We start from the raw sequence: 24,713 nt of genomic DNA, 5'->3' as shown, positions 1-24,713 counted from the left end.
TCCTGATGATTATTAAGGCTAATCAAATGATCTTCCTTCTCTCAGTTACTCTGAAACAATTAATACAGTTCATAGCACTTTACAAGTTACGCATCTTTCTCATGATTCCTAGCCTCGAGGTCTTTTAAGACCGTCACTGGCAGTAGCAATGTACATTATAATGGCTTCTATTAAGGTAACAAAATCACGAGAGGATAACCAGGTATCTCTGAACATAAAAATCCACCTTTTATATGTATATCATGGTTGATATTCATTATGAACATAGTGCTAGTTGGATTGCCAGGTAATTCTCTTCATTACTTTCCCCAAAAGATTTTTGCCCTACACTGGTTTAATACAAGATGTAGGAGGAAAGCAGTAGCTTATAGAACCGAAAAACGCAAGTGGCCAAAAAGTTCTTTTGGAATTCATACTTGAGGAGTTCCCAGCAAAATAATAAACACTTTTCATGGACCAACCTGGAAAGAGGTCCTATTGAGGTCTTTCTATCCAGGAGGGCGTTCTATCCTACCTATGCCCCCAAAGTGATGACTGTATCCCTGTTCTGCTGCTCTCTGGGTGTCGCTCTCTCACTTCCCTACTCTTTCGGCTTTGAGGCTAGAGGTTTGGACGTTTCTTCAGATATCAGACCCAGAGTGAGTAAAGTTTCAGTTGTTGAGCCAAGATGCCCAAATGTGTCCTCCCAGCTGCTACTGGGCTATACGCCGTGTGCCAGCAGGGGAGGGGGTGAAAAGGCAGCTGGGTGATGGCCAAGGGTATATAAATCCTCAGCTAGATGATAATGAAACATCGATGGTTGTGTCATGGTCTCCGTTATGTATGTCAGGGCTCTTTCCCCCTTTACCCTCTTTCATAAATTTCCACAGACAGAAAAATCCACAGGCAATTATTTCTGACATTAAAATTGTGAACATCTCTTCTAATAGCACTTTGCTGTGTTCATCCCATCTTAATTAAACACATCCCTCCATTGTCTGCTAATCTCCATTTTTAAAAGAGATGCTTGGGCTGTTGTTATGGTCTTCGGTGGTGGTGGTGGGGTGTGTGTGTGTGTGTGTGTGTGTGTGTGTGTGTGTGTGTGTGTGTGTGTGTTGGGTAGATCAGGGAGCGGAGACAATGAGGAGTGGAGCACAGGGATAATGCCAGCCAGCAAAGAGAGGTTAACATTTGCAAATATAAAATACCTTCTAAATTTGCCTCTCTTTCTATTTATTCTATAGAAAGAGTAAAAATGGAAATGTAGTATTTTCTCAGCCCCCAGGAAGAATATCCATTCTTGCCCTGTACTCCCACCTCCTTTGTAGTAATAGAAGATAGGAATGAAGAGGCACAAGCTGAGACCCCCTACCCGAAGTCTTTGGAAAAGGAACACTGCAGTTTGGGTCCGTACTGGCCCCCTCCTCCTTCCCTAGAGTCCTCCTATGCTCCGGCTGCCGCCCTCCCTCCCCCTAGCGTCTGAGCAGCTGTGGGTGGCTCCTTTCACAGCAGGAGCTCCTTCTCCTTGACAGATCTGTATAGAAGAAAATAATGGGCAGTGCTACTCAATCTCAAGTCTCTCTGGTGCAGTTGGTTTAGCCACGTAACTTCCTAACCTTCATGTGTCCATTTTATACATTTTCATTCTGGTTCCAAAATTATGCCAAATTATTGTGTCTTCCACATTTTCCTTTATGCTGTTTCAGTCTAAAGATATTTCTTTGATTAGAGTATCTTAGCCTGAAAGCCTCTGATCTTCGCTGAAGGAAATGAGTACAAGGCTAACCATCTGTCAGCAAACTTTGGACTGCTGAATGTTTTAGTAATTGCCTTCAAATGTAGTAATGAGGTTGCAGGTTTGATGAAATGCTTATAAATGGTGGCTTTAGGGAAATCAACCTATTTTCAATATTGAATTCCAAATTACTATGTATTAACACATCTGTCTCCTGCCTTTTTTATTTCAGTACCTACTAGAAATGAAAAGCTTAATCCTACCCCCAGAACACATCCTGAAGAGAGGAGACAGTGAAGCAATAGCATATGCCTTCTTTCATCTCGCACACTGGAAGAGGGTGGAAGGGGCTTTGAATCTTTTGCATTGTACATGGGAAGGCAGTAAGTAATTTTCTTTCTTTGAAACATTTTTTAAGAGCATGAAAAGGTGCTAAAACTCTTTTTCCCTGAGCGTTCATGATGAATAATGAAAATTTACATCTATATAGCTCTTGTTTTCTCTGATGGCCCTGAACGAAGACATAAGACAGTTAATGACTTAGGCTCTCTCATTTCCCCATTTCCTGGTGGGTATTACTGTGCCATCTCCACAGCTCAGAAAGGCTAGTTTATGCAGCAGATGCGGTGAATCTGGACTGTTCTGGCAGAGGAGCACTCCACCACCCTGAAAACCTTCTTTGAGACTCGGACAGCCCTTCCACATCATGGTAATCTCTAGCATGGGGTTAGGCCTCATGACGGACTCTGATTACCACGTTTTCATGGCCTTTATGGGAGGGCTGGCTAAGAGCCACAGGTACCCTCCACTGAAGCTAAGTTAGCCACACACAAAGTCGTGGCAGTTATGTTTCAAAACAAGAGCAGTGGCCATTGGACCCTGGCTTTTGGTAGGAGGTGTAGCATTTGTGTGTTAATGGATAAATGCCTGGTAGATAGATGGAGGGGTAAATATTAATAAATCTGAGTACGTGCTCTCTATAGATATTATCATTCTGTGTAAGGAGAAGAGGCTCTAATGGCAAATGAGACATGTTCCTTGCCTTGGAGAAGCATGTCATCTAGCAGCATGTGGCAGCTGCCTAGTGATTTTTCAGAAGTGAGAGGTCATGGGGTGGAGGGGTCATGGGTACCTTATGAGTCAGATGAGAGCTGAACCAAGCCTTGAGGAACTAGGACAGTATCGTAAGCAACGACACTGTGTGAAGAAATGGTAAGAGGTGGGGCTGTTTGGGGGAATGTAAATTAAGGAAAAAAAGCCCAAGACTACGAATTATTGGACAACATGTGCATTGACATTCTGCTAGCTTTAATTGAAGCAAAGCAAGTACAACATGTAGCGTGGGTTTTTTTTTTCCCCTCTCATGAGGAAACAAAACAATAAATATTAAAGTTTTCTGATAATTTTTTTCTAGTTCACCCCTGCTCTGATCAGCCTCACAAACAAGTGTCTTCAATCCTTTCGCTCTGTTTATCTTTGCTGCTTCCATTTTCATTTTGATAATCATCTGCTCCTCCCTTTTCCTGCCCTTCCCTAACCCAGCAGGAATCCAAGTTGGTGCAGGAAGGGAGGTGGGGGGAGCAAAGTGGGATGGGGTGAAAATAAGCCGACAGAGATGGGGCTTCAAGTTGATTGAAAGGTTTCTGTTTAGTTTTGAAAATATTTCTTCAGAAAATTAATAGTGGCTCTACTTACATAATTTACTGTTTATAACTGGAAACATGTTGATTTGATCGATGCTTCCACCCCTGCTCGGTCAGTGTAATGACATACTCCTGGTGGCCGGCCAGGCGTGGGGAACCTGCAGCCTCAAGGCCACATGTGGCCCTCCACATCCCCGAGTGCGGCCCCTCAACCGAATCCAAGCTTCACGGAACAGTTTGTTCTGTAAAACTTGGATTCAGTCAAAAGGCCACACTCAAGGATCTGGAAGACCACACATGGCCCCAAGGCCACAGGTTCCCCACCCCACTCGCGCCGCTCTCCCCACTCGCTGTGTGTGGGCCTGCGCACAGTCCCCTCTGGCTCGGGCTTCCTGCTGCATGTAAGGTTTCTATCTGAAAGAGACAAAAGAAAGTTCTGTTTAAGCATGAGAAAGAGGCAGAGAAGCCCAGCAGGATTGAACATGGAAGGCCTCACCTAGTATTAGTTGTGGAGAAATTAAATGGGCAAATCAGCTTACCAAATAAGAACATGTTTGTAAACTGGCATCTTGGAAACAACAATAGAAGAACCTTATCAATTAGATCCAATTAATAAAAAAGTTACCAATCCTATGGGAAGGATTAAAAAGGGGCAGGGCAAGGGGTGATCAAGACATGGTGTTAGGAATGGCACCACCATAAAAAAATTAAAATCCTATGAGAAGCAACTGGAAATTGTTTGGAAATTAGTTATCGTTGTAATCAGATAACAATGGGGAGGTGCTCTGCTCAACTGGAAGGACAATGAGATGGAGAGAAATGTGAAGTGACATAGGGGGCTGCAAAATCAAGCAGGGAAGCAGTATAAGGGAAGTTAATTTCCTCCAATTAGATCAGTAGAATGCTTTATTAGGATAGAAAGAGAGGGCAGATTTTTAGACGTAACACAGTATAGCAAGGCAATCAGGTGCCTTTAGGAAAGGGAAATTCTGCATTTGATCCTTACAGATAAATAGGAACCACTCTGGGGAAGTGTTTGTGAAAATCAGGTAATCGTGATCCCAGCCAGAATCAGTTACACTGCCATTCCCTTTTCAAAAAGAGAGCCATGACATTCAATTTTAGAAAAGAGAACTGCAGAAGTACTTACTAATGCTCAGGAAGGCCAAAAACCTTGAAGAATGTTTGCATAACTGGGTAATTTACAGAGTTTTCATTTACATCATTTCACTTATGCCTCCTGATAATGTTGCGAGGTGGGCAGGACAGAGATGACCATCTCAATTTTCCAAGAGAGGAAACAGATTCATTGAGATCAGTGACTTGTTGAAGGTCCTGCAGCCACTGTTGATAGAGACAGGATGTTAATCCAAGTTCACTTTTCCTTCACTGCACTGAGTAGATTAAGGATACAAGGATCAGTCATCTCCAAAACATTTGCTTGGAAGCCCACGACTTAAATTTATATTGCTTCTTACAGGCTAGGGTATTCTTACTACACCTGGTCTTCCTAGTGATTACAAAGTTAATCATCCTATGTAAAATTATATTTTATTGTTTAACATTGACTTAAACATTTTAAATATAGAACAAGACCAATTTTATAATTATATGTACTTATAAAAGAAGGAAGGAGACTGGAAATAAATACACTTGTTTTAAGTGGTTACTACTGAGTCGTAGATTCTAAATGATTCCTTTTTTTAATTCGTATTTGTATTTTTCAAATTTTCTGCCACAAGCGTGTATATTTTCTACAAGCATAAATATGTGTGTGTATATATATATACATATATGTATATACACATACATAGAAAAAATAATCCTTCATTACAACTGCTTTTAGTCCTTTTTGAAAACAAAGCTATAAATCTGTCATGCAATTTAGAAAAGAATTACCACTCTAACCCCAGACGATTGTATGCACCCTTTTGACATCACTTCTAGATCTGCATCCAGTCTAAGTTAAATTAAATGGAGTTTCAGAGCTCTAGATTTTAAATCAGAGGACTTGGATTAGAATTCTGACTCAGCTACTTATGTTAGAATTCACTTAACTTACCTAGTCCTGGGAAGCGTGAAGCACAGATGATATTGAATGCCATACCCCGCCCACCCCAGGTGGATGGCTCCAGGGCAGTTGCCACGGCTCTCCTCAGGTCAGCTGGCCTCGCCTGGACCTCCTGTGCCTGAGCAGAGGAGGCTGCACTTCCCGCCATATACCACTTGGTGGTGCCTCTTGACATCTCCAGCCTCATCGTTTAGGTTTTCTTTGAATCATTTTTTTCTTCATTCTGAAATTTAAGACCATTCCCCAACTCCCTTCCAGATTCCTGTTTTCATTAGAAAGAGAATTCAGGGAGAAAGGTAACAGTCCCTAATTTCACCAGGTTCCATGTTAAAAATGATTATTAGTTAATTTATCTTTCGATGATTAAAAAAAAAATTCTTAGTTCTGTCAAAAGTATTGGTTGGGGGTAGGAGTGTATTTTGTTTTGCTTTTAAATGAATTTATTATGTTGGAGCGTTAGTCATCTTTAATTGGTAGAATTAAGTGAGTTTTCTACCAATCAAGCTGAAAAAACTCCCATTTCTGATAAAACCCCAAAGTCCAGCTGATGCATGGAAGATTTTGTTTGGGTTTGAAACATATGGTGGCTTAAGAAAAAAACCCTGAATCCTCAACCACAAATACATCAGCATTTCAAAGGTTTCCAAAATGTTTGATTCATCACTGTCCCAACCCCTGAAATTACATATTATGTTCCTCAATGTCAAGACAATTAAGAAAGGGCAAAAGTTTTAATTTATAAGGTTTTATAATAAGTTTCTTAGTTCATTACACCACCTTATCTGAATTATACTTATTTTAAACACTGTAGGCTCTGGTTATCCTCACACACATGCATACTGCAAGTATGAGTTGAATATAAAAAACATATAGGAATAAAGGCTCTCATATGAACTGGGTCTTATTCATAATGGTATTGCAACCTTATGGGGCCCTATTTTAAATGGCACATCTTCCTTTTTTACCTGTATTAAATACTGATGTGGCCTTATTTCCCACAGACCTTGATCTTTTCAAGGCTCTGTTTTGGCTTATTTATTTTATAAAGCAGGGTTGCCTGCCGACTGCAACTGTGAACTTTAATTTTCTAGTTCTATGTATCAGAAGAGTAGTCTGCCATCGGGTGAATTACTTAGCCTTTCTTTGTTTCCATTTTTTCTACTTGACCAAGTAAGACTCTTTATTTTCTTTTTGGAGATTTTTTTCCCCCCAAAGAATCTGCTAAATAATGTATAAGATTTGAAGGTGGTGTTTTTTAGGGGGACTAAGGCAGAATATTTCCTTTGAGAGGGGAAAATGGCCCATTGTTGAAGCATAGGATGAGATTATGATTCTAATTTATTCTCTTTGAACCTAATGGCAAATGCTTCTCACTGTAAGATGTGGTTCTTAGGGCACTTCCTCTAACCAAACCTTTCCTCCACAAGGCTGGCATCTTTTGCACTGCTAAAGAGAAACCACCTCCCGGTAGATCCAAGGCTCAATTTTATAATTTGGGAGAAAGCAACGATCAGTTAAAGTCCTTGGTCGGAACATCATAGCTAACTTACCCTAATAGCCAGTACTCAGACATTCAACGATGCTTCCCCACCTAGTGGAGCTACCTTGCTCCTTTCATTTATTCAGTCTTAATGACTGGCTCTAATTTGGATCCTCCTGCGTTTTTAATGGGAAAATTCTGTCTCAGCCTGATTGTGCGTTAGTTCATCGATTAGTTTATTCAACAGACATTTATTGACCACCTCCTTTGTGCTAGGCTTTGTGTTGGGGATACCAAGATAAATAAGATTCTGAAGTGCTTTGAGAGAAATATTAATGTGTGTGTAGGTAGTGTATATAAGCAATATATATATATCTATAGTATGATATAGGTAGATAGCAGCATGAATACAAGCAGTACTATCGTGAAAGTAGGAACAGAGTGTTAAGAGTATTGAGGATCATTAACAAGTTAGTGAGTCTGCTGTAAATCAAAATTGGAGTGGTACGTGATTTAATCCAACCAAGGGAAAGTAATTTTCCCAAGGCCACACAACTAGATACTGAAAGAATGTGGATCACAACCCAGCCTTTTGACTTTTGAATTTTCTCTATTGCTGCACCAAATGCCTCACTAAAGACAAGTGGCCTTCATGGCCTGTTACCTACTCTGTAGTTAAAAGTAAGAACATTAAATTTGCAATTTGATGATAATTTTATGTACTATCATTTGCATTTGTAATTGTTAACAAACAAGCAGCATTTTTACTTATAAGCTACAATATGACCTAATGGAGAAAGTAGGAACTCTAGGTCTAGAATTCCTACTTTTCTTACCTCTCTTCATTGAGAAACCTTCATTGAGCAGCCAGGCCCAGTGTGCAGACACCTTGACCTCTGCTTTCACACTTAGTCCTTTTACCAGCCTTGTGAGGTCTGTGGTATTCTCATTTTACAGACGAAGAGACTGGGACACAGATTAATGACCCACCCGAAGTCATGCACTTGTTAGCCTAGCCAGGTCCTACTCATCCTTTAGCTATCACCTCTGCTGCTCCCCGGGTGGATACACACAGCACCACAGCCCTCTCCTTCGAGGCGCTCATCACAGAGGGGATTTTACACTTACTTTTATGATTATTGGATCATGTTTCTTGCTCTTGGCAGTGAGCTCCACGAGTACAGGACAGTGTGTGCTTGGCTCACCTTTGTATCTTACTATGTAAGAGGGCATTCACATTTTGGTGAGTGAATGATTGTATGAGGTAGAGCTGAGATTCAAACTCAGTTCTCTTTATTACCAATAATCTGTATAAAGTTCTCTGAGATACTCTTTGAAAAGGCATCATGGACAGATAAAATATCAAAAATTACCTTCCATCCCTGTCTATATGATGGCTAGGGTGAGAGGTCATGAGCAGTCGCTGGGAGAATTAACTTGTTGGTGTAATCCATCCTTCTGTCTATCCTTTGGTTCTGCTGAGTCTTTCACCGGTATGGGTGGAGGGCATGAATGACTCATGACTGATAGGCTTGGGGCCTGGAAAGCATGTCTGGTCAGGGGTAGAAGAAGGAAGCAGTGTCATGCCTCAGACTGATTGTGGAGCCATGATGTAGTCATGAACTAGTTCCCAGTTTCATTGTGACCTTTCAACAAAGGCACAACCAAAATCAATGTAGGGGAAGGCGTGGCACACAAAGGAAAAAGGCAGGGATGTCATTTGTATATCTTGTGTTAACTCTGAATCGCCTAGCCTTTTTGTTCTGTTTTTACCAAATACATGTGTATTTTTAATGCCTCTGCAATGTGTTTTTTTCTCAGGCAAAGATTTTTAGAAGGTCTGTAGTCATTCATAAAATAGGATCTGTTCAAATGACCTTTTACCATTCTTAATTGCACCGCCAAATCGGTGGATTCTTAATACTTGGACTTGCAAATTTTCTGGACATTTGGCTAAAGCCACGTGGCTCTCGTGGAGCAGTTGCATGTCTTAACAGTGAAAGGGACCAGGAGGTGGGAGGTGAAGCTGGCAGGGCTTGTGCAGTGCCTCTTCCCTGCTCTCTGCAGACCTCCCCTGCTTATCTCACACTTTGCTGGACCCTGCACAGCAGGGTGGGTAAAGGCTAGAATTGCAAGCAGAAATTGTATTTGCTTTTGTTTAGTGAAGCCAAAAGCCTTAATATTATTTTATGAACTCAATGTAAATGACAACTGACATGAGAAAGAGAGATTTTAAGAGCACCATAAGCATCTTTACAATCATGGGTGGAGGGCAATCCAGGAAATGTGTATACACTCTTTTTTAAGTTATATATAATCAGTGTTTCTACCCTCAGAAAAAAAACAAAAAAACAGAACCAATTAGAAGAAGGAAAAGACTTAACTTGATACACAAAATTCTGTATTCATGCCAAATACTGGAGTAAAAAACATTTAGCATTTAACTGACAAGACCCCAACCAACCATTAGATTTCTATGCTTGAGCACTCTGAAGATCTTGCATTCCTATATTTCATTTAAAAAATCGCTCCCTGAAGTGTAAAACGACTTTGATTTTGAATAAAATTTAGCATTCAAATTTATAGCCACTTTGAAAACTGAGCATTCATTTCGATCATGTGAACCTGAACAGATTCTTAATTACAACAGTCTTTTTGCACATGGAGAATCTGGATTTCAAAAAAAAAAAAAACAGCTTCCCATGTAGGTTTTTCCACATTTTTCAGATGCTTTCGTAGCAGCCATCATTTGTGGGAAATAGTATTAAAATCCTGCCATGTTGTAGTTTAAATTCAAATTCAGTGCTTCCCAGAAGAGATTTTAGTGTATCCTATAAAGTCACTAAAAGGTTTGTTTTTGTTTTTGTGAAGGTTTTTTTGTTCCTTTGAAAGTCTAGTTCTAATGAGAGAGAGAGAGAGATGTTGGTTCCTTCCAGTGATCTTTGTGTGTTAACAACCTGCGCAAGGAACGCGTCTCTTGCTTGTTCTAACGGGCAAAAGTCATCTTTGTTTGCATGAAAGAAAAGGTCTGATTGAACTAGGGTGAGCCTTTCATTTTAGGAAGAGTTAAAGTCTGGGGGTGTTTTTAATGTTTTAATCTCTGTTTAAGAGGTTTCTGTTACGAGAGGAAAATTGATAACATTTTTACCTCAGCACACTGCCAGCAAACTGGCTTTGCTCTAATCCCACATTTATAGTGATTTATATTCTCCGTGGCAATGTGCTGTAACCTCAGAGTGATACCACTGTGGTGTAGATGGACTGCATTCCAAATGCTGGGATCACATACATAATGTTTTTACTTTTAAATAATATTCAGACACCAGAATAAATACCATATGTGCGCTGATGCTGGTTACAATGGAACCTTGTCATTTCTTGTGAGGGAGAACATTCTTTGTTTCTGATTCCTATTTGAAACAAGTATGCAAAAGATAAATATGTACATTGACAGCATTTCGAGAAGGCTTTGGTAATTACACAGCTGAGGATATAGCTACGATTCCTTGAGATGTAGCATTTAAAACTAAGAATATTGGTGTGTGTTGCCACCATTCCTCATTGACGTACATGAAGGCAAGGATTGTTATCTGACATTCCCAGTGTAGCTTTTATATTTTATATCTACATTGTGTTGTAGTTAAAGGACATCTGTTGAAGAAAAATTACCTCCATGCACACTGCTCATAGGAACAGTGAGACTAACATGCTGATGACATTGTACCAGGGAGAGTAACGCGTTCGATAATGGGAAGGGATGGATTGATTGGAAAGCCATAATTCAGTGTGAGGCCTAATGTCATCTGATGTCACAAAAGCAGAATTTAGGTGGCCTAATATCGTCAAAGTACAGATAATCAACCTCTCCAGATCCATTTTTCCCCACATGATATTGAAGATTTAAAAGTTTCATAAAGTTTAGAAATACCTCCTAAGTCATACATTTTTAGACTTTCATTTTTATCCATCTTGGTTGGAATTCTAATCCACTGAAACATATTTTTTATATAGACATGGTAGAGTATCATTCGTATTTACACATCTGTAGAAAGCTCCATTCACCAAGTCAATTCACATTTGTTTCTTGGGAAAGCATTTCAATCCAGGTTTTTTGCATTGTTACCATTGGTTTAGCCATACTGAACTAGTGCCTATAACATTTTAATAATGCTTTGTAGGTGAGGAAGCCCTGGGCATTGGTATTGATGGCTTCCCTACCCCTCTGCACCTCGATCCCCACCCAGTTTTGTGAGGTTTGCCCAGAACATATAGTGTAAGATTAATGTGTGAGTAACATATCACAATTTATCTCTGACATTTTATCTGGCACGTGACTTAGTTGGGTAAGTCTTGCCTCCTTTGTAGAAGTGTTCTCTGTTATAAAACTGCTCAGAAGTCCCTTTTTGAAGTTGGGAAGTTATGAGACAAATATTGGACATATTGAACATATCTAACATATTGTCTCTCCTTTTCAGCTTTTCGGATGATCCCTTATCCCTTGGAAAAGGGGCACCTATTTTATCCTTACCCAATCTGTACAGAAACAGCAGACCGAGAGCTGCTTCCATGTAAGTCTCACCTTTCTTCAGCCAGTAAGGGGGGTGGCGTGACGAAAGGTGGGGATGCGAAGAGATGGGAATGATCAATGTTTATACTGTTCCTGGTCTTTTATTACTTTTCTCCCAACCCTGTCCTTGTTTGATAGCACATGTATTAAAGTGAATTATGTGAGTGGGTTTGGCCTCCTATTCCTCCAAGCCTCTCCAAATTCATCAGAGGGAAAGACGCCAAAGGACTGAAGTTGAGATGAAGAAGCCTCATGCGCTGATTGGCCTGACTACAGAGACCCCTGGTTTGGGGCTGCCGTCCGCTGGGCTGCTCCATCGTGAGGGCTCAGCCTGGGCTCTCCAGCTGGCCAGTGGTGGGCTGCACAGACTGGAGCTTGAAGAGGAAGTGCTGACTTGAGAGAGAGCTGCAGATGAGTCACGGATGGGAGGACAGCACCAGCATGCTGGCAGCGCCAGCAGAGGCGGAGTTGTGGGGGGTACCGAGAGCTCTCTGTGGCGAGGCAGTGCTCTTGGCCAGAGGGGTTTCCCATGAGTGTCTTGTGGCTCGCACTGGGGAGTTGGTGTAACATGTGCTGAGCACACATGCAGCCTCAGCACTGTGTAAAAGCACACAAAGGAAAACCCTGCCCTCGAGTACCTTACAGGCTAGCAGGCTAATGGCCCATACCACATGTGGAAAATATTATTTTGGTTTACTGTAATATAACATTGTTTTGACAATTCAGGCTAAATAGTTATTATCAAATCATACTGTGTACAAGGATCATGTCCAGGCTCTTCATGTGGCCCTGACTTAGGACATATTTTTCTCCCTCAGATAATAAGCTCCAAATTTTGGCTATACTCTCTTTGCTATTCTTTCTCCTACCCCCAACCCCCGCCTACTTTCTTTCACCAGGCACAGTTATATCAATATCTCATAGCTGTCACGTATATACATACTTCGCCCAGAGGAATAGTGTAACTTTGGAGCCCTGGGTGCATAGTAAATTTTCAAATGCCAGCATTATTGAACCAGTCATAAATCTCCGACGTGGTGGGATCTGGGTGCAGAACTAAATTGCTGTCATCAGATTGAGGTAGCAGGAGGTACCTGACCTGTTTCCTTGCCAGCCAGACCCAATGTGAGATTTGTTACTTAGGGAGATCTCAGTGATGTGTTCCTCATTGTCCAAGTTTTATCGTGAAAAAGGGGCTGGTGCCCCACACAGCATTAGATTTGATTTCAGAAATCCATGCTGTGGGCCCTTAGTTTACCTTTTGACTCCTCCTTCAGGGAGATCCTTGTTAAAAGTTTCAGTTTTCTGAAAAGTACAATGTTTTTAAGTGTTTTAATTATGCCCGATTAAGTTTCCATGGGGATAGTTTAGTTACTAGAACAAGATTACAGTCCTTAAAAGAAACTTTATAGGGATGATCTTTATAAGCCTAAAATAGAAAATTATGGCTCACATTTATTTAATTGAATGCAGTGGTCCAAGTCTGATCTCCCTCCAAAGTCTTTTTTGGGTTGGGTGTTGGGGGTGAGGATATGATGAGAGTAGGTTGTTTTAAATGCTACCCATATTTTGCACATTAAAAGTATAACTATTGCCACATTGGGCCCCGAGCGAAACATGGTTCCACCCTGTGTTTGAATCCTAGCCGACCTACCTGGGTTCAGGTGGGCTTGCTTGCATGTGCTTTGTCCCTCCCTAATCCTGCCTACCCTCGGTTTTCAGCAGTGTGGGTTGCTGTTTAGGGCTCTGAGTAACAAGAGCCGAATGGTAGAGGAAAGGCCTGCAGCTCTTGTATTTCCTGAGGAAAATGGTGCGCTTGGATCCTTTGGTTAGAGTGGGGATATTGCTCACCTGCAAGGTCACAGTCTGCCAGGGCCCAGCAGGTGGTTCTTTCTCCTCTGTGCAAGCCAGCCCTACCTCCTCTGGCCGCACCCTGTCAGCCCAGACAGTCACAGGCAGCCGCAGAAAGAGCAGAAAGAAGGAGCCCATCCTCTTGGCCTTTGTACCACAGCTTTTTGGTTTTCCCCAAACTCAGTGTTTGAAGTGTAATAGTTATGAAAGGCACTCTCATAAAAAAAAAAAGCACCAGCTTTTTTTTTTTTTTTCGGTGATTGTTGGAAGTATATTTATCATCAAGTGTCTCCTACAATTGCAGATAACCCCAGCCACCTTGCCCTTCACCCCTTGTGAGTTAAATAGGCCAGCATGTGAGGTCCTTGCGGAATGTCTCTATCAGGGCGGCGCCCTCCACTGACATGCTTAGAGTGTGCCAGGAAAAAATACAAGATAAACTAATATCGCCTCATTATGATGACTTAAAAAATACAGGAGGGTGAAAGTGTAGACAGGGGATTTTTTTTTTTTTTCAGTATACTTGATTTTGGATTTTCCAGGTTTTGTACAATGAACATGTACTTTATAATTTGAATAAAGTTTTGTTTATTTGTGTTTGCTTTTGAGAAATGAAAACTATACACTGGGCATAAATGGTACTACTGTCTATCCCTGCCCACTTATGTGTGACTTCCCCAGATTAGCCCCATCATGCCTCCAGCTAGAACACTAAAGGTTGGGCGTGGACTTGGACAGCCAAAGGCCAGATCAGCTGTTGGCGCTGGCATGTCAAGTACCCTACCTTTTTCATTTCCAACAGGCTTCAGACTCTTTCTAAAGCTCTGAAGAACCAGCCCCACCGTATATAAATTCCCTGTGAATGTATTTCATTGCAGTCCTAACATTTCCCTTTTGGTCTCCTCCACAGCTTTCCATGAAGTCTCAGTTTACCCAAAGAAGGAGCTTCCCTTCTTTATTCTCTTCACTGCTGGACTGTGCTCCTTCACAGCCATGCTGGCCCTTCTCACACACCAGTTCCCAGAGCTCATGGGCGTCTTCGCAAAAGCTGTGAGTGTTTGCCTAGAGGGCGGCCTCAGGGAGTGGGTAGGGGCAGCGGGGGAAGTCACATGAGAGAAAAAGGGGACTGTCGCGTAGAGATGGATACGAGCCGGTAGAGATCTTTGCTCACTGTTTAATTTTCATTATCATCAGTGGAACCAGAAGGTTAAGGGTCAAATGAGAGAGCATAGGTTGTCAATGCATCTCTTGCCTCATTTTACAAAGCAGATTCTCAGCAGTCTCTAAAAACTGCATGAGTCCAAAAGGATGAAATAATTTAGGGTATCCTAGAAAATAAAAAATGTGTGGGAAATTATTCAGTTTTGTGTAAACTGAATGACATTATTTCTAATCTTTGGATATATAGGTCTTTCCTTCATGAAGGATAAGATTTACGTTTATAAAGATGATTTAAATATTTTTTTTAATGGCTACAAACCCTTGGCTTGTTAAGGGAATGAACTGAGAGGGTGTGAAAGGCTTGTAGTATTAAGAAGTAAACTGACATGACATTTAGAAATGTGGAAATCCATTAAGAATCTTTAAGGAGGTTGTGGAGAGGAGCTTTAATATAATAAGAAAAGGCATCTGCATTGACAGCCAAGAACCATTGTTTGAAACAAACCATTTCAACTTGCCCATGCAGTGAGGATAAGTTTACTGATTTTGCCACAGATGAGTTTCAAACAGAAGGAATAAGGAAAAGAGTATCAGTTGTTTCCCTGGAACTCCATCCAGACTTCAAGGCAAGTGGAATTAGAAAGGATGATTTCTAACTTGGCTGGGTTGATTTAATCCCTTTCCAGATGATTGACATTTTCTGCTCGGCAGAGCTCAGGGACTGGAATTGCAAGAGTATTTTCATGCGTGTTGAAGATGAACTGGAAATCCCACCGGCACCTCAATCTCAACATTTCCCAAACTGAACTCATCACCCTTCTTCCCCCCCCACCAAAACTGCTCCTCCTCTTGTATTCCTGACATCCACCAGTGGCCCTGCCATCCACGCAGTGACTCAAGCCAGAAACCCGGCAGCCCTCCAAAACTCTTCCTTTTCTCACTCCCGCATCCTGTCTGTCTCGGCCTTCACAGTCTGTTGGTTCTAACCTACTAAGCAACTAGGCATTCAGTATATGTGATTCCCCTTTTCTCTCCCTCCTCCTCTTCCCACAGCATCTCTCTTAGTCTAGGTCCTTGTTCTTTCTTGCCTGGACTCCTGCAGTAGTCTGACTGGTCTCCTTGCTTTCGGTCTGGTGCTCCACCAATCTTTCTTTCCAAATTGCACATCTGAGCATGACACTTCCCTGCTTGAATTTCTCCAGTGGTTTCCCGCCCACTTCAGGACCCAGTCCCAGTTGTTAGCATGGCATCCAGTGGCCCTTTATGGTCTGTCCGTTGCTTGTCTCTTCAGCCTCATATCTCCCAACTCTTGCACAGACACTGCTCTTCAGCCAGAGTGACTCACAGATGCACAGGTTCTTGTATGCCTCGTTGCCTTTGCACGTGCTGTTTGCTTCGCCTGGGATGCCCTTCGCCATCACCACCCCACTTGCCGACTCCACTAACACCTCTCCATTCTTTTATACTCAGCTTTCTTTAAATGTCACCTAAGCTGAGTTAGATGTCTTTCCTGTATGATCCCACAGTATTCCATGAATACCTGTATTATCACATTTATTGTACTATATTACAATTGTTGAAAACTTGTCTGTCCCTGTTTAGAATGTGAGCTCCTTGAGAGCAGGACTGTGTCTTCCTCATCTCTGTATCCCCAAAGCTTTGCACAGTGCCTTGCACATAGTAGGTTTTCAATAAATGATTATTAAATAAATAAATGGTAGTGGTCTCTGCAGAAAGAATCAATGTAAAAATCAGATACAGCTTAGCACTTCTTCTCTTCTTTTATACTTACAATCATAGCCTCTTAGAGTTGAAAGGGATCTTAAGCAAATTGTCTTTAACAGTGACCCTGAATGGCGACAGACTCATCTTGAATACTTCCAGCCATGGGAGCTTACCTGTTTAACATCAAAGCCCTCTTCATTATTGGATCACTCAGAACTCTTCCTGATACTACTAAAATCTGCACCCCTTTAATTCCCACTTATTATTCCTATTCTACACTTTGAGAGTGCGCCAAACAGGTCTACTTCCTCTTGCAAATTTTTAGGACTGCTCATTTATTCATGGCCACCTCTAACTGACTACCTTCTCTTTCCTCCAGGTACAATATCTTAAATTTCCTAAAGTCTTCTGTACATGACATGATTTCTAAACCTAGTATCACCCAAGCTGCCACCATGGATGTTCCTTAGCTTATGGACCTAGACTATCCATTATTTTCTTCTACTCTGTAGCCAACCTCTGAGTAAAAGTAGTTGCCAAAACTGAGTAGATTAGAGTATAACTTGGTAAAATTTAAAATAAGGATATATTTATAACATTAGACAATTACTGTTCCCCCTTTTGTTTCTCCCTTAAATATTTTTTAGAGCGTATTGTAAAGGTATGTCATTGGTTCAGTCTTCTTCATTAAACTTACTGATAGCACTTAGTGGGAGTTTAGGATCAGTACAGAGATTCTCAGCCTCTAGTATGTACGCTGACCTGGCCACACCACCAGAAGTTCAGAATCCTGAGTATTAACACCCAGGAATCTGTGTTCTTAACAAAGACCCCAGCTGATTCTGATGCTGATTGAGGACCACATTTCCTTCCAAGGACACCGGTCTCAAGAAAGCTAGACATTTGAGAAACCATTTGTAGTTGCGTGGTGTGCTGTCAGAGCTGTTCAGAGGAACGCTTTCCAGGAGCCAGTGGCTTCAGTTGGGCCGTACCTTGCAATCATCAAGGGAGCTTAAAAATTATTGATGCCCGACCCTTCCCCAGGGATGGTCTGGGGTCCGCATGGGCATCCGAGTTGTCAAATGCTCCCCCTGGTGACTCAGGTGTGCAACCAGGGCTGAGAACCACTGTACTTACTGAATGAAAGGACTGATGGCCTGAGACTGCATTGCCCAGCAAAGGGATTGGAAGGTGCGGGGGACAGTAAGTAGAACGTGACTTTCTCTAGGAAAGGCTGTATGGCTGTCCCTTCTCCTCCCCAATACCCTCCTGGGAGAGGGAGAGGGATGTTCATTATGAATGGTAGACAACAGGCCACTCTTTTCATTTAATGTTTCCAAATGATTGAATAAAATATGAATTTGCCTTTAGGGTCCCCATATTTTATACTCTACCAAGGTGTGGTAGTTTGGTCAGCTACCCATGATTTTCAAATGTAGTTTAGATAAAAGTTTGCTTTGAAACGTCTGGAGAATGACATGCATCTTGCTCTTCATTAAGGTCTAGCAGTTTCCACAGACTTCCTGGGGAAGGAAGATGGATGGCCTGAACGAGACAAGCCCGCCTCCCTCCCCACCCCCAGAGTCTTCTCCACATCTTCCCCTGGTCACCTCATCAGGGCCCTCCCAAGCACCCCACGGGTTATCTGGCAACTGCCCTAGAGGCTGCCTGCGGCCATTTGCAGCTTGTGAAAGTGGTTTTCTCAGCCCTCTCCTGAGATAATGTCCCTGGGATAATGACTTTTAGTAGATGCAGAGAGATTGCTCTGTCACCCCCAGGCTTGAGAACTCTCCAGTGTGTTTACAGTAGATTTGCTGCCAGTAAGGAAGGCCAGGGGGAAGTGAGAACCACTGGCAAACAGTAAAAAGAGAGGCTTCCACTGGCTTTTCCCCTGTAATCTAATCTACCTCAGTGATTTAGGACTAACTCTTCCTAGAATGTTTGGTTGCCAAGATAAGGTTGTGCATATAAATAAGTTATCATTGCAAAGCACTGCTCACAGAATGTGAGAAGGTCAGCATTCTGACCCTTGGCTTTCAAGGGCCCTGTCTTTCCTCCTCTGGTCTCTCTCCTTCCCTGAGACAGAGCTCCTGACTCCTGACTCTCATCTTCACTTATAGGCCTTGACCTCTTTGAAGTCTGATATTGATTACAGTGCGATGTCAATTGTCCGTTGCTGTAGGGCACCTGGAACCTATTCAGATAAGCAGAGGCGTTGAGGATGTTAAGGAAGCATGTTGGGAGCCGTGACCTGCTCCTAAGTGATGGTGTTTCAGGAAAAGGAGGAGCAGGCAATTGAAGTGTCACTTTCTCTTGTTTTATTAGTTCAGTTGCTTTTTCTCACCACAAGACACTGATTGAATCATGGGGCATTTTGGTTAAAAATTTGAGCATGCATCTCTGCCCTCTGGACAGACGTTTTGGACATTGAGAGAGATGGGCTGTTGCAGGGTTGCCTGGTGTTGCTCATTCAGACTGAACTGTTCAGGCAGTAAATTTCCCCCTAAGACTAGAAGTGAAACTGCTGTTTCTCTTTGTGCATTGGTTGGATCTCTGACCAAGAAGTATTAACTAATTTTCAAACATGTAAAGAAACACAAATGAGCACCCCAAGCAATAATGCATGCTCCTCCAGACTTTGTTATAATCCCTCCTGATGAAAGCCGCTGGTGACTAAGTGATAGGGCTCAGCGGCCTCAGTGGCCTTAGATGTCTCGCTGCACCATCTGCCTCTTCCTCGTGGGTGTGGGATCGGGGAGGAGGAGGAAGGGAGGCAGCGGAGGTGGAAGGTGTCTTAGCAATGAAGGGAGCACGTCTCAGCTGGGGTTCTGCGAGAGAGAACTTTAGGCTCTCTACGAAAAAGTTCAAGGGAGTCTTTCTCAGTTCCCCCATGGCTGGAACGTTCTAGATGTGAGGGAGGAAAATAAATCATTACATACATTGGAGACATTGGAGCTTAATTGTCTCGTAGAACCTCGTTGAGAAGGGCAGGTATAATCCAGGGAAGAAGGGACCACTGTATCTTTCTGTGCAGTATGGCAAGAAGGGGCATCTATGGACATGAGACGGGACAAAGCTCTCCTCTGGATTTTCAGAGGTCTCGCTTTTGTGCTTTTTGTCCAAATCAGGTCAAAACAATGCAAACGGACAAACAAAAATGGCCTTTATTTTTAGCCAACCTTGTAACATCATCTCTATTCATTCTGCAACTCAAGTTAAGGCTGCCTGATGGCTTCAAATTTTAGCGCATGGAATGGCCCAGAGGGTGACTTTGAGTGATGCCTTTCATCCTAACCACACTGGCTCCTACTAACATTCTGCAGTCCCCTCGCCACTCAGTCACAACTTCGGCAGTTATAAATCTGTTCTTGGCCAAGTCTTTAGGATGTGATAATTTCACCACGAGCGTCACCTTGTTTATTGAGCCCCATGTTCCAGCGCCTGTCAGAACCAGGATTCATCCAGACCCTTCAGCACATAGCTCCTTTTCACAGAGCTGAGTATTGTAGCAGATGCTGTGGTCCATGGAGCCTTGGTGGTCTCTGATTACATATATGTATGTGTTTGTGTGTAAGTATATATACACATGTATAATTATATGTATATACATATATAATTATGTATATATATTTAATTCTATAATGTTACCATATTGGATTAATGCAATCAGTAGACTTGCTCCATATTATCCTCTCATAACCAGGATTTTACAAATGCTTTCAGAGGCAGCTTGGGCAGTAATTACTCATTCCTGGGCCCAGTGTCTCCCATGGTGCCTTCCAACTGCGTTCATGAATACAGCTCTAAACTAAAAAGGGGAGGCCATCCCTCCTGTAGGGTAAACATCACAAGTAGTTCTGTGCATTCAATGAAGAATAATCTCAGAAGGTTAACCAGAAACTTCTGTGTATCTAACACACATTTGAGGAAAGAACCATCTCACCTTTGCTCCAATACTCATGTGGCTGCCTGTTTCTTCACTGGAAATCCAGCCTGGCACTCAAGGCCCTCCTGGTACCCGCTAGCCCCTGGGAACTCTCCCTCTAGCCATTCCAGCTAAGCTAAACTATTTACCGTCTTCTGGTCACACCTGTTTGCTTTCTCATTTCTGTTCCGGCTGCTTATTGAGCCTGGAGGGCCCACCCTGCTCCTATTCCTTTTCTTACCAACTTTACCCCATCTCTGTCTTTCGATATTCTGACCATCCATCCGTTTCACTTGCCTCATTTTAAAAAGTTTTCCTGATCCTTTCAACAGAGTGGATTCTCTCCCTTTTCTCAACCCTCCTGGTGCTTTGGGTGGGCCTCTATCCTGAGTGCTGTCGTGGCCCATCTGGTGTGACTTTGCTCTGTCCAGGTCTGAGTGGCTCCTTCCCCACTGAGCTTTGAGCTTCCTGACAGTGGAAGTTTTTACCTACATTCCTTTATATCTCACCCAGCACTGAAGTGCCTTACTGAGTAATATATTTAATTGATGTAAAAGACAGATTGGAGGATTCCAAATCTTATGTTATCTTGAGTTTCCATTATAAGAATCTCACACTTGATGATCCAGCTATAATGTGTTACAGTCCTTCCCAGTATGTGTTCTACTGGTCCTCTTTAAAAAAACAGGAAAGATTCTGAGATCAGTGAATTTGGGAAACTTGACCACCATACCTCTTCTTGAAGACCCATAGAGGAGCCTGTTTTAAATGAATTAAACATACTGTCTCCTAAACTTGTTCCCCGCCCTGCAGATGTACTTGCACCCTCACTTCCCACTTCGAAGGGAAAGTCTTGGTGTAGACAGTGCTGTGCGATGGACAAGGGATTAGGACAAAGGACTCCATAGTACAAGAACCAGTGGTTGTACCCAAGCGATATGATACCTTGGTTCTGAACAGAGACAGAGGACAAGGAAATCATCCAACACCCCTGTCTTCCCTGACTGCGTTAGGGCACCTCTTCTGCCAGATGCTGGATGGTTTGTGGAATGAAGCTGATTCTTCCCAAGAACATAATCAGAATGGATTTGGGATTATGTTAAATGGATCTCAGGCAAAGCACTGTTTCTTAAAAGCCACAGCTAATGAGCATTACTCTGTACATGAAAAGCTGAAAGGAATTTAGCAACCAGATGAAGGGTTCCCAGAGCCCCACTCAGAGCAGCCCCTCTGCAACAAGGACAGGTCCCCAGGAATAGCCAGTTTGCTGCCCTCACCCAGGCTCCCAAGATGCATCCTGCTAAGCAGGTCGTTCAGAAATAAGCAGGGGCTGCACAGGTGTTTGGGAGACGAAGGGATCCCAAAGCAATTCACACACAACAAACTTGACTTTTTAAAATTGCCTTTTCCATTTAAAGTAAGTTCTACACCCAGCAAGACGGGCAGCTGGTCTAAGTTATCACCATTTTGCAACTCTTCTGCCCACTTGCCCCCCGACTGTCATCCCTATTTGATGATGCTAGTCATCTGCATGGGCAGGCAGCACGTCCCAAAGACTAGTAGGAAGACCTTGGGACTGTGGGCCAGCTGTCAGGGCAGCAAGGGGCTGTCAGGAGACACTCGTGTCCCTTATCTGGAGCCAGGGGCTGGAATGCAGTTTGACCATCAGCCGATGTTTCCTGTAAACATAAAGATGAAATGGAAGCCTTTTGAGACTTTCATAATGCAGACTTAAGACTCAAGCCTGGGTTAGAGAGTTCATTTTATGGTCTTGAACGCTCTCTCTCCTGACTTCTGTCGTCTCTCTGGTTTCTTTGCAGTTCCTCAGCACGTTGTTTGCCCCCTTAAACTTTGTCATGGAGAAAGTGGAGAGCGTCCTCCCATCCAGTCTGTGGCACCAGCTGACACGGATCTGAGGGAAGCCCCATCCCCCACTCACCTCACCCAACCGGCTGCCACCGTCTCCTCTGTGCCAACTCCTCGTGGACCGCAAGAAAGCATGACTTTGAAAAAGGGAAGCCATTCCGAGATTTTAAAATGTTCATGGACTGTCCGTTCCATATTAAAAGCTGTTTTTGTTGTACAAAATTCATTGATGTTCAGTTCTATTTTATTTTGCATTCAAAAAAGAAGAAAAAAATCAAAAATAAACTTTTGTGTATTGCAGCAATCAGTCATGTCTTCCTATGTCTTCCAGCCCTAAAAGTATTGATGTCCCAAACAAACCTGTGAGTTTACGTTGAATTTCACAGGGACCCAGGTCTGCTGAATGCCACACCATGGTTCTCTGTGCTGATGGATGCATATCAGAGCAGGCCCTGGGAACCCCTTGTCGTTGGAGGCTTGGAAAACGGAATCTCTTTGATTTAAAAGTACCATCGTTTTTAACCCCAGACTGAATGTCCTTCTAGGCCAAATGCACACACACACAAAAGCTTCCAAAATGAGTGACCAGAAGCATGAATGAAACAAAACATACGTGCCATAGCAGGTTGTTCCAGTTCAGAGCCTTGACCTATTGAATATTATTCAACACTGTAGTTCCAGGAATCATTTTGTTTTTGCTGTTGAGAAGAAAACTTCTGAGGAGAACCTACAGACCCAACAGTCTGTTGTAGAACCTAACCATTTTACCAACATCACCATTTTTTAAATGTTTTCTCATAAGGAACTTTTTAAAAAAATCATGTTTGCATTCCTGATGCTTCAACGTGAACGTTCTTTGAGTATTTTAGTGAAATGAACCAAAATGATCATTTGTCCTCCCCACCTTTAAAAGCCTTCCACGTGATTCATACCTTGCTTAGCATCTGGCTTCACTTAAGCAAAAGAAGAAAAATAAATAAACTTGAATCTTCTATCTAAAAAGTGCCACTATTTAAAATCTCAATCCAGTGCTTAAAAAAAAGGACTGTCCTTAACATAGTTGGTTTTCCCTTTTATTTAGAATCTTAAATCTCTCCCCGCCAGTGTTAAAATAGGCAGTATTCACGGAAAACACCAGGCCATATCTCCTTTCCAGTTGGACTTCCTTCTGGATCCTGGTCTTCCTCCAAGAGCAAAATCAGGAGGGCAGGTGACATTTAGGCACACATGCCTAGAAACATTTTGCTTTTGGCAAACTTTTGTTTGGACCTACTTTACACAAAGCCCTGCTGGGGATATGCAGCTGCCTCTTAAGGAAATTATCTAGGAAGAAGTTGAATTCCATCTACACGCCAGCGGTGCTGCTCCTGGTGGCAGGGGCCACGTCTGCCGTGTTGACCTTATTACCTCTTCCCCCAACATAACTGCTGATGTAGAACGGAGGCTAAGATGATTACTTCAATGAATTGGTGCAATGTGCAACAGGTACAAATAGATTTTGACCCATGTTCAGAGGAGAGAGATTGGCTCCAGCTGAGAAGCACTGGGGAAGGCTTAGAATTGTGATTGTGAGTTGGAAGAAAAAGTTATTAACACAATTCTTTGATTTAATAGATGAGGAAACCAAAGTCCAAAGAGATTTTGACCTGCCTAAGGAGAGACTCCAGATTGTAGTAAGCTGTGAATGAAAGATTTAAGAGCCTGTAGGCAATGAAAAGTGGAAATGGCCTGAAGAAGTTGTTAGAAACCCCACGTTGCAGAAAATGCAGCAATGAAATGGAAGATAAGGATTTAAAAGTATCTAGTGAATTTAGTAATTAGGACTTTAGAGCAGTTTCGTGGAGAGTTGAGGCAGAAGTTAGGCTTTGAGGGGTGGGAGGAGTATGCAGGAGAGGTGACGGATGCAGGCGTAGTGGGGGCAGTAGAGACTGTCGAAGGAAATGAATCTATGGGCCAAGAGAGGGGCTGATCAGGTGAGGAGGAGGGAGACATCTCTGGACTTGAGGGAAGCAAATGATAATGAACTTACTAGACCTTTCATGTTATAACCCAGGCTCAAGACCCCTCCTCAACTGCACTGTTCAACTCGTGAGCACATCAAGGACTCACCATGCAGTTCTCACCTCCCCAGGCCTGAATGCCAGAGTCTTTGCTGTCCTCCCAGCTCCTGCCTGCTTCACTGCCCCTGAAGACAAGCATGAAGGCCCTTTTAATTTGAAGGGTTTTATGCAAATCTCTGCAGAAGTAGAGTCACAGGGACCCAAATAACACAGCAGATGTTTTTAAGATGATCATTTGTACACAGTTTTTACACTTTTTACCCGAGGTCCACAGTTCCTGACTTCTTACTGAGATGGCAGCTGGGATCAGAGGTGCATTCTGCCTTCCGCCTTTATTTCTGTGTGAGGCTGCATCAGAATCCATTCGGATGGGCTTTCCTTTTTAAAGGCCCCTCCTCCCAGCAGGACAATAAGCATACCTCAGTCTCGATTTATATGTTTGTGTTAGAATACAAATGCACACGTTTTAAATTAAATGTCAGCAAATTGAATCTAGCAATGGATACAGGAAATAATGCAATATGACCAAATGGCATGATTGTAGGTTTATGTGGTTTTCTGTAACTTCCTTTATCTGTACTTATCAGTATGAAAGTCGTTCTGGCTTTATAAAAGATTGGGAAGCTTTCCATGTTTTTAATATGGCCTGG

General features: G+C 42.5%; 1 protein-coding gene across 1 annotated transcript in view; it reads left to right on the top strand.

The window, feature by feature from the left end:
- The window catches only part of ST7 (suppression of tumorigenicity 7), a 272,179-nt gene extending 249,872 nt beyond the window's left edge, over nt 1–22,307 (top strand). The window contains exons 12-15 of the mRNA XM_012652738.1: nt 1,947–2,097; nt 11,384–11,476; nt 14,237–14,376; nt 21,958–22,307. Coding sequence (XP_012508192.1) covers nt 1,947–2,097; nt 11,384–11,476; nt 14,237–14,376; nt 21,958–22,053 — 480 coding nt within the window. The 3' untranslated portion in view covers nt 22,054–22,307. The remainder of the gene's footprint in view (nt 1–1,946; nt 2,098–11,383; nt 11,477–14,236; nt 14,377–21,957) is intronic.
- The last annotated feature ends 2,406 nt before the right edge of the window (nt 22,308–24,713 follow it).

The sequence above is a fragment of the Propithecus coquereli genome, unplaced genomic scaffold (assembly GCF_000956105.1).
Source record: "Propithecus coquereli isolate 6110/MARCELLA unplaced genomic scaffold, Pcoq_1.0 Scaffold4, whole genome shotgun sequence".
Taxonomy (NCBI): domain Eukaryota; kingdom Metazoa; phylum Chordata; class Mammalia; order Primates; family Indriidae; genus Propithecus; species Propithecus coquereli.
Note: the sequence above shows the minus strand (reverse complement) of the source record. Positions and strands in the feature narration are given on the sequence as shown.